This window comes from Melanostigma gelatinosum (genome assembly GCF_949748355.1).
Source record: "Melanostigma gelatinosum genome assembly, chromosome: 15".
Classification (NCBI taxonomy): domain Eukaryota; kingdom Metazoa; phylum Chordata; class Actinopteri; order Perciformes; family Zoarcidae; genus Melanostigma; species Melanostigma gelatinosum.
The window spans coordinates 11060846-11072035 of NC_136648.1; the positions used below are offsets into that span (position 1 = coordinate 11060846).

General features: G+C 42.4%; 1 protein-coding gene across 1 annotated transcript; it reads left to right on the forward strand.

The window, feature by feature from the left end:
* Positions 1–10284: 10284 nt before the first annotated feature.
* tmem125b (transmembrane protein 125b) lies at positions 10285–10989 on the forward strand (the record flags this gene model as incomplete). The annotated part of the gene is made up of 1 exon (XM_079285234.1): positions 10285–10989. One exon carries the CDS (start codon positions 10285–10287, stop codon positions 10987–10989), a length of 705 nt encoding a protein of 234 aa, XP_079141360.1.
* Between the last annotated feature and the right edge of the window lie 201 nt (positions 10990–11190).

Sequence of the window (11190 nt, forward strand, 5' to 3'; positions counted from 1 at the left end):
CACATAAAAGTGCTGGGTTACTGTGGCCGCAATGGATTAAAAGTAATGTAAGTTTAAAATAACTAAATATTTAACTCAAGTATTGATTATTTGAATTCAACAGTAAACATGGCTGGGTATAATACTACCCTGATATTATGATATTCTTTATCTAATTTTATCCCCGACTGAAATGATATGAAATCTTTACATTCAAACAGACTCAGGCTTAAATTGCAACACATTTTCTGTGTTACACTGTAGTGTGAGGATTGCAAATTGATATGCAGGTTAAGTGAAAATAAATTATGATTAAAAAAAACCACTTACTTGCACATCTACAGCCCCCACCAAAGAGTGCCACCCAGATCTGAAACAACTTGCTGTTAAACACTGGGACGATGAAGACGACATCAACGTTCAAGCCATCGTCTCATCCCTATCCAATTACACAACCACAACCAGTTAAAGACAATACAACCTTGCAAGACACTATAGCACTGCAGTCAACACTGTGATAGAAATATTGTGAGACTGAAGAAGAAGCAGCAAGAGACTTTCACTGTCGTAGACTGAAGGTTTATTGAATCTTGAATTCAAGGCGAACCGATCAACAGCGATTCAAGGGATACACAGGAATGTGGTCACAAATGCATAGCCACCCTCAATTCTGAAGGTTGCTGCTTTAAGGGGTATTTAACCTCTGCTAGACATACAGAAACAATTAATACCACACATGGTATCTTCTCCTCTCAGCTACGCTTGCATACAGTTGTCACTCAGCCTTAAATGCGGACATAAGGTCAAAATGCACGTTCTCCAGATCACAGGCAGAACAGTCAGTCGGTAGGTCAGCAGCCTCTGGAGATGCTCTATCTTCTTAGAGATGTTGTTCTTCCAACAAGCAAAGGAGTGTGTTGACATTTTAAGTGTTGAACTCTCTTTCACCTCGTGTCCTGTGTCCTTGATGCAGCAACGCAAGAAGGGAGACGGGCAGCTGCTATCAACCCAAAGCCTTGTAGTCAGTCAGCCCAAAAGGGGGTATATCCTGTGCTTTCCAATACCACCAGACTATTTAGTATGCCACAAACAGATTCAACGTCTACAAATACATTGTATGTCAAAGTCAGTGTGCCAAAAATACCAGGATGTCCTGCATCCGGTCGCATTTTGCGAACCAGCATGATTTTCTGGTTATTCTTAAGGGCTCTCTCAAAGACAGTATGCACACTTTCTTTTTTTATCCACAATTCATAGCATTCTGACATTAAAGTTAACCCCGGAGATGTTTAAAAAAAAAACAGAAACTACACAGAAACATTAACATTAAGGATTTAGAATGATTCATAAAACACATGAAAGCAGAGCAATGCAAGCATATAGTATATTACACACCTGGTTTATTCATCAACCATTTCTTTTAACTTTGCTTATTGACAGTTTTGACAAAAACAAGTAAATCGATTATTTGACAGTTACCTCTTGTCTCGTAAGGTAAGAGCCTGGAAGACATTCAAATTCAGGGAGTATAACCGTCTCTCTTTTTTTCAACACAATTGTACATAACATGTTTTAGTCTCATCGAGGTAAAATTATATGTTGCTGCAAACTGCTGTCCCATTTGTGTTTATACCATTTCAAGCACTTGCAGCCTCTCACACTCCATTTGTGACGTCAGTTAAGTCCCTGAGGGTGCATGCCTTAAGGACATTGGGATTGCGCTATACATGCAACAGCACTTTCTTGTTAGGGCAGCCGCAGTCTGTACTAAAAGTAAAAAGAAAAAGCAAATCTGAACGTAAGACTGAGCCGTAACAAAGATAAAGAACTCACAGTGACACTTAATTAGCGTATGTGGCTTAGCAAAATAAGCTCAATCAAAGCTCTCAATCGAAAGTAATGCATTTGAATGCAGCATTTATCCAGATAATCAGTATAGGCTACTAATACTTATCAAGAAAGTACAACTGTGAGGGAATGTGTAAGCTAGGCCAACAAGTGTGTGAGCAAGAGTGAGAAAAAGAGAAAGTGGGCCCTGGGGTTGTCCATGTCACACCCACTGAGCCAGTGAAATCAATTTTGGATCATGACGGACTGGTAATAGTGGTACAGCGGAGTGGACCAGCAGGAGCAGGTATGAAGGGATCAGGAGGTCAAGCAATTTTAGTGTCCCTGTGGTGTTATTGTGTTCTCTTTGGGTGGAGTCATTTAGAAAAGCTAGCTAGAAGTCTACTCAGGGACTTGTCAGTGGATCCGCACACATAACAAATTCTTAAATCCTTCATGAATCCTGATGAAGAGCAGAGGGAGGTGAAACTCATGGGACAATGTGGCTTCAGTGAGGCAGAAACCAGCGCTCTGGGCCCCACCTGTTTTAGCATCGACACAAGTCTCTTGTACAGTAGCGTATCCTGTTCAACAACCCCTTTATTAATATACCCCCCGTGCAATAATGTGAGGTGATTCTCATCTATATGCAAATGATGCTGAAGTGAACCTCAGGCTATACGGTTTCTCGGTGGCAGCAGCAACAGGAAAAAGGTCCCCTGTACCTCTTCCATTAACAAAACTCCATTATTGCTCTTAATAAACACAATGAGGTGACACTCGTCCGCAGATAAAAGTGCATCGTTAGTATTTACAAAGCCTACTGGCTTCCAGCCAGAGCAAACAAAGCTCTCTTTCAAATCTAGGCCACGACCATTGCTGACAGCATAATCAGTCATTTTAATGGAGATAAGCTGAAGGATAACTTAATCTTCCTCCCGACCTCAACATAGAGTAAAAACACACACAGACGCTGGCATACACATTGCAGCCTCTTCACTGCCAATAAAGCCACGACACCGAGGAGAGGAAAAAATGAAAAGTTGGGGGCCTGTTGTCATGGTTGCATGGCAACCATCCAGCAAGAATGAGGCAGTATGAGCAGACCAAACGATTAAAAGAACAGTTGGGAGTTTAGTCTTTAAATCTGTATATTAGAAATATAAAATATGTGATATTTGCTCATTTCCAGACCCAGAAAAGCTAAAGCTAAAATATCCCAACACAGACAGCTGTATATATTCTGCACAAGTGTCTTCGAGATTAAACCCTCAGCACTAAGTCTTCAGTTTTTAGAGTAAATGTCTGTCTCCTTAGGGTGTATGAGCCCCATCATGCAATATAGACTTACTATGAAACACGTACAGACCTGGTTGTTTATAGTAAGAGCTCACCTACTGTAGATTTTGCACCTTAAAAGATAATCATAAAACGTAAATTACAGTATGCTTTATCATTTGTGCCCCATCTGCCTTGCTCAGGTGAAAAATAAAGCAACGGATAATTGATGTTGCCCAACAAATGCTTTTGGTTTAGTTGCAAATCTGATTCTCACCCATCAGAGATAACACGCACTGAATTGAATTTACAGTGAATTTGCTGTGAGTAGTGAGTCATGAGAAATGCTTTTAGCTCGCTGAGGATTAAGCAGGAGGCAGCGTGTATCTGAGAGAGAGAGAGAGAGAGAGATAGAGAGAGAGAGCGAGAGAGCGAGAGAGCGAGAGAGCGAGAGAGCGAGAGAGAGAGAGAGAGCGAGAGAGAGAGAGAGAGAGAGGTTGTCAATCAACTGAAATATGCAAATACTAGAAAATATACAAGAGCAGATCTTGTTCTGGTCTCAGTGCCCCGTCCACTAGCACTTTTTATTTTACTTTGACTTGTAAATTAAAAATGAAACAAGACTATCAACAGTGTCACTAGCAACTTTGCTTTGAGCTAAATGCTAATGTCAGCATGCTAACATGCTCACAATGCTAATATGCTAATGCTTAGCAGGTAATGATTGCCATGTTCACCATCTTCGTTCTGAATCAGAATCAGAGACGGTTTATTGCCAAGTACGTTACACATACAAGGAGTTTGGCTTGATGATAGGTGCAGAACAATATTTTACATGTACAATTTGGTAAAAAGCATAACCACAAAGGTTTAGTTGAGGCTGGAGGGAATGTTGTTAGTTTTGCAGGTATTTGGTCATAATCCAATGTTTTAACAAATTACATTTACTTGATGCTCTGGATTAAAAGTCCCAGGATCACCAACGTTGTCTCAATTCATCCAGAGGGGAACAAGGCAACCCAGTCCAATAGTAGTCGATCATTCAAAACCACGTGTCAACCCGGCACAAGTCAAGATATCACCATGTCAGTAGGTGTGGGGATTGTAGCTATCGTTCAATATTTTGGGTATTGAGTTATAGTTGTGAAGAGGCAACTCTTGCTGAGCAGAGGTTTGTGTGACATGTAATGCAATAGCTGTCTACTTCCTCACAAATTGATACGCTGCAGATGAAATATTTATTATCTTGGAGGGTACAGCACTCAAGGTTTTTCGACAGTCTGTTTACAGATCAGTTGCTTTATGAAGTCCCTTCATGACACATCTCAGCCTGAGTGACATCTGGTTAAACTAAGGCCATACAAAAATAAATCAGGATTGGTAAGGTTTGTCTGTGTTTGCGTATAGTGTGTCCATCTGTTGTCAGGGGCCTCAGGAATTGGCAGCAGGTCCTCTCCATTTGTCACAGCATCCAGTATGGATGATGTGCCCACATTTTCTCCACATTCTGGATTCAAGAGAGGCTTCCACCATCCTCACATACTGTCACATCAATCATGGAAATCAGCAGTTCCTTCTACACGTGAGCAGCATTTCAGTAATTAGTGTGACTTCTATTCTGGCCACATTTCTTATTTCATGAACCTTTAGGGAACATTTGCTGAGCGTGCATACTGCCCCCCCCAGCTGTTCTCTGCTCTGCATCCACACAGCTGCAGTTAAAGAGTCCCTATCCACCCATGGCCTCCGAGCACTGAAGCAATTGGGTTTCTGTACCTCAAGAACACCTCAACAGCTGCTTTAGAGAGATGAGAGAGCCACGTTTGTTTCCTCCCACCAGCTGTTTGAGGGGAAACTGGAACAGCGATGCTCTGGTCACAAGCCCTGTTTGTCTAACCCAGTGGTCTGCAGCTATGAGATTAGTTCATCCTCGCCGGTTGATGTCGCACCTGTCAGTGAAATCAGCTGCTGCAGTGTCGGGCCAGAATGAGAAACTGTTCACACAAATCTCTCTCTATGAGACATTCTTGGACACCAACTTGTGTCAGAAAGCAAAAAGCTGCAGGTCTGTGGAGGCTGCAGTTTCTGCTCAACTCGCAGCCCTCTTCTTTAATCTTAACCAGAACAAACAATCACTTTTTTAAGCCGCGAAGAATAATTTTATCCTTCCTCCACACACCCAGTTTAAAACCAAATGTGTAAAAACATATTGGAGTTTATTGTCGATGTGCTTCTTAAATAAATCATATTGAAAGATGTATTTAAGCTTTGTATATATTCACAGTGTATGTATTAAACAAGATTACAAGAAATAATAAGTAATAATTTGCTTAAGATAAAAAAAAGAGGATTTCTGAGAGTCTTCAGTGTCTATCTGAACATACAGTAAACTGAAGGTGGGAAGTCTTATGACATCTACACAGCGGTGGAATGCAATTATAGTTACTCAATTACTGTACTTAAGTGCAATTTTGAATTTCTAAAAATGTGTTTTTTTAATATAAGTTACGCTTCTACTCCACTACTACTCTTGACCACATTTAGATGTTAACTGCATTTTTTTTACTGTGTCATTTAATTAAACGAAAGGTCTGAGTACTTCTTCAAGCACTGCATGTACTGTACAGGTTGCAGTCTAAACCTAGATGCTGCTGCCCTCTACAGGTTGATCTTTTCATCAACACTCGTTTTCTATAGGAATACATGTGTTTTATACAACTACTGTTGAGGCAATATTTAGATAAATGGTTGTATTTATGCCACAAAAGAAATATTTTATAGATCCCTGGTCCAATTAAATGAATAAAGTCAATATTGTTTTACTCAAATATGTGTCTTACGGTCAACTTTTAAAGCACATTTACAATTTTTTTAAACATTTTTGTTGATTTGGCTCTGTACATTGATAATGAACCAGTGACTATGACGTCTTTAATCTTTACGGAGGTTTGAGAGAGCACTACAGGAGTTATTGTCCTTTTTTAAATCAATAGTCCACATGTTTGGACAGACAATTGTACAGTGACAATAAATTAAAAAACATGTCGGTGTCCAAACACATTTATTCACACATCTGTGTCTTCCATTTGTTTATCAATTTTCTACATCCAGTGAGCCCTTCTGGAGTCCCTCCCAGAATGCAACAGACAAGGCTAAAAGCTAAATATACACATTTACCAGCTGTTCACTGCTGAAGTTGACTAGCAACTGATGGTGCAGCAAAGGTGAGGGCAATGATTTGTAACGATCACAAATAACAGTCATTTTTATAATATACCAATATGTCCTTCCTTATGTCTTGATTTGAGTGTCAAAACATGGTTACATTGCTACCTTGTGGTTGATAGGAGTCACTGTAACTCCATTGGACTCACTTATTTCCTTTCAAGTAACCGGTACTTAAGCAAAATCATTGGCTGGATGGATTGATGGTCACCCACCCAACAAACCCCATTCCAGCACTCATTCATATGGTCATTGTAACTTATGGTGTCCTTGAGGGTTTAAGATCAGGCTCCTACACAGGAAATGCAAACATTTCCTCCAGACTTATGGCAGAAAGTCATTCCAATGAAGTCGTCTGTATGAAATACTGTATGAAAAAGGAGGTGCAATAATCCAAAAATACAATTTATTGTAACACTAAAAATCAGATAGAACAGCAGCAATTGCAATACAATCTCTGATAATGTAGACTGCCAAGGACCAACTGCAGGCAGAAAACAGTGTCAGCACTTTGTAAAACCAACATCCGTCCGTCTGCCCTTCTACCTTTCCATTCTACCATTTGTTCATAAATGTTATTCCTTTATCTTCTTTCTTTTTCTCATTAAAACAAAGTAAACATCCTCATAGAACACCTGAAGTCATGGGGACTGCATGTTACATTTACATCTCAAAATCTGAATCTGACCATCTCAAAATCAAAAAGAGTAGCCTCAACTAAAGAGAATGTATTGGAAGTATAACTATCACATAAATATGTGCAGTTAAACATATGGACATCGCAATTAAAGTCCTCTTCATTGCTAGTGTACTTTGTAGCACAATTTGTATACTGTAAAAGAAATTAGGCACAAACTTGACTTGTATTAATTGTGCGTGTCTTATATTGTAGCTGCTCTCAGCTGTAATTCACTGGAGACCGGCCATGTTTTCCCATTCCTTGTTCAGCAGCCTATAAAACCTCTCTAACCTGTTGGTTGTTCATCCAACCACACAAACTATTTTATGCATTTGTATGTTGTTGCTCGCGAACAAAGGTAACAAGGAGGCACCCTCAAGCAACACAAAGTCAATACACAATGATGAATTTATATGCACACTCAGTTTGGCAATTTATGTTTAGCTCATTGTGCTCATTGTGATATGTGTACCCTTTGCCAAAATGACAAGGATCGAATGTGGTGTTAAATGTCACATGCTTGTGCAGTAACGTAACGTGTAATGTTTGTTTTGAGGTCACTCACCTCTGTCTCCTTTCCATGGTGTTCAGGTTATTAAAAGCGTTCCCTGAGTATCTGAGCATCTGAGCGCCCATTTGTTTAAGTTCTGGGAGATACCATGTAGTAATTGGTGTAGGGGTGTTAGTGTGCTTGAACCTGTAGTGTAGGTTTTGTATGATTCTCGTGTAATGTGTATGATCTGAATCTGTAGTTTAAGATTAAGCCGATTATTGACATTAGTGCAGTGGAAATGGCTTTAAATATCTTTGTTGTGGTTTGTGTAGTTTTGATGTCAGGTGGGGGACAGATCCCCCTCTACTATGGTTATGTTGCGTGTGGCAGGATAAAGCATGCTGCTGTCAGGACCACATGCTGCACGTGACCCAAGGAGAGTTAAAAGAGGTGTGCGTCAGATAATTGGAGTACAACACGTGTGCAGTAAAGTGTGGTGCACGAGTGTACCACAAAAGTGCTGTCTATGTTCTGAGCCTGAACCTGAGCGGACACCAGCCCTTTAATTCTAGCGCCATCTGCTGTAACTGTCCCAACATCGCAGCTCCAATTACACTGCGCATGTGTGATACCTCATAGATCAAGACCGCGTCCCAGCCGTCATTCAATTGGCCTTGCCATGGTCCATAGGCCCAATCCCAATGTCCCCCCTAAAGCCTCAAACCCTGAACCCTCAAGGACTTACTGACGTCACCTGGAAAGTGGTTGAGTGTGAGAGACAGTGAGGGCTTGAGATGGTGTAATTACGAATGGGACAGCACTTTGCTGCAACATACCATGACGATGTCAAAAATATGATGGAGCTGCAATTGTGGGTATTTATTTTGTATTATTTACCCCCTGATTTGAACGTCTTCCAGGCTCTTTTTCCTCACAAAATCTATTTACTCGTTTCTGTCAAAACAGCTTCGATGACAAAATCAAATATTTGATGAATAAATGAATAAATATTCTCTGATTTCATGTTGTTGTTTTTTTGTTCCATCTTTAATCCTTGATGTTTCTGTGTAAATTGAATATGACCGGCTGAACGTCCACTGAACTTCCACTGGTTACCCCGTGTTTAACGTCACATTGTGGGTAATTCCCTTGGGCAAAGTCTGCATCTAATGCTGACTTACGGAAAGTGTTCATAAAAGGCTCAAAATGTCTGCCAGAGAGCCCTCAAACACTCAACGATTTGACAGTGGGACAGCCCTAAACCCTCACGGACTTATCGGGAGCGTGCCTCAAAAGTCTGTGAGTCCGTAAGGGTGGAGATTGGGATTGGGCCACCGTGTGTGATGTGGAGAGTATGACCGCCATGGTTGTAAGTGTTCATTGTTGGTGAACTAAACACCTGGTTGGTCTGCACCAAACCTCTGCATCAAGCCTCCTGCTTTCAAACAGCTGTCAATCACAGCTTTCTTACTTTCTCACACAAAAGTTTAGGTGTACTAGAACATAAACAATGGTCCATTCCATTTAGTCCGTTTAGCAAGCCAGTATTTATGATAACAAGACCCTGGCCCTAGAACAACAAAATAGAATGCGTCCCTTATTACTGTAATCATATTAGCGGCATCTGTGTTTGAAAAGTCAAATACAATCTGAACAACATACGACATCCTCTGTCCCAGGACCCTCACATCGCAACAGGAAAAGCCCGCCCTCCCAAAAAAATTAAAACTTCAACGGGGGAAAAAAAACAGGAAGATCCTTAGGGACAGCAACATTAGCCTACTGGAAGACACAGATCAGCAGGCCTCTGTCAGTGAGCGTCTCATTGAGGACAGGCAGCATTCACTGCGGCTCAACATAGTGTGTGAATGACGCTATCGTTAGGATCACAGAAAGCCCATTATCACTACTCACTGACATCACTCAGCCCTCCACAACAGCAATGCAACACCCTATCCACAGCTCTCACACACCCCCGCCCGTCTCCTGCAGCACCGTCATTGTTTACGCCGGTCAGCCCATTGTCTGTCTGGGGGATTGGTGGACAATGTCGCCAATCTCTGTCCGAACCATGATCCAACACTTCTATTGTGACCTGTCTTTTTCCCACTTAACCAGACAAGATGGTATTCCCGTGTGATGAGAGGGTGGGAGGGTGGGAGGGTGGGTGGGGGGGTCCTCTGTTCTGCCTGGCACTGGGGGAGAGAATGTGAAGTGGCACAGATTAGCAATTTGTGACGCTATTACAGTCACAGTGACCATCATGAGCTGACACTTGGACAGGCTACGTACACAATACCCAGCCGGGATGTCAACAACATCATCGCTTCTCTGCTTACAGTGAGTATTACAGTGGAAATCCCTGCTTCTCTGTGGCTGGGGTCTTAACTGTTTTTCTGCCTCCAGTGTGAAGCCAAGATAATTCTACCATCTACACTAGGCAGAGTTCCATACCCCACGACAGCTTGAGCAAATTAAGTTTACTGCTCGACCATTGGAAAACCTTCCTTGAAGCCGGATATACAGTATACGTGAAACATCATCTCTTCTACAGAATGAAGCAACAGAAACAAACAACTGTCGGATCTTTGAAACCAACTATTGTGATTCTTTGACTGAAATTGTGTGATGGGATGCAAAAGGATGGACAGCAACATTTGACACTCATACAACAACAAGTGAGTTTTCACAGAAGCTGAGATAATACAGTTATATAGTTGTGGTGAATACTTTTTCTGCACATTCTTGCAAGGTGTCAGTCTGGTTTTGGGCTGGCTGAGCTGTGACCACTGCCATGCCTGACATGCAGACCTTTTACCAGCCCCGCCACACCATCCTTCACCCCCCAGGTCTCTACCTGGACCCCACTCTGATGCAGCGACGTGTCCTGGAAGATCAAGTGGAGCTGTGGTGGTTCAGAGAGCCACGCCGCTCCCTGTTGTGCTACTGTGCCTCTGTGGCCCTCATACTGGGGCTTGGCCTCGGAGGCGTGGGCCTCCTCTCCACCACCACCAGCCTGTCCGGGGAGTGGCGCCTCGGAGTGGGAACTACCCTCTGCCTCTTAGCCCTGGCTGTTCTGCTCAAGCAGCTTCTCAGCTCTGCCATCCAGGACATGAATTGTGTGCACAGCTGGCGTAGGATCGACCAGCTGAAGAGCGGCGGCAGGGCTGACCCGGCCCTGATGTTAGCCGTGGGGCTGGCAGTGATGCTCTGTGGGACGGTGCTTCTCTGTGTGGCCACAATCGGCAGCCAACGTCATGACGGCAAGCAGATGTTGGTGTCCAGCCTGGTGCTGATGGCTGCTGGGACAGGCATGTCTCTAGCTGTAGTGGGCTACGGCGTGATCATCTACCTTAGAAGAAGAAGGGAGCAGAGGAGGAGGATGATGCTGAGGATGAGCAGATCCAGGAGGCTGGGCGGTCAAACTGTCAGGGTGTTCAGTGTCTCAGGAGGACAGATGAGTCAGGCCAGGAGAGAGACATCCTCCAGCAGGACCAACCTGATCTGAATGGACTAAATGAGCAAAGTCACTCAGAAGAAAAGGATCAAAGAGCCTGTGAAATGAAAGGTTTTATTAAATGTGTCTAGCAGCTGTAAAACATGTCAAACAAAGAGATGAATTCAGGAGAGCATAAGTAGCCTTCGACTTGGGCTCCTCAGCTGTGTGGGCATTCTTTTTGTTACCATTTTGTTACAACATCAGCAATGA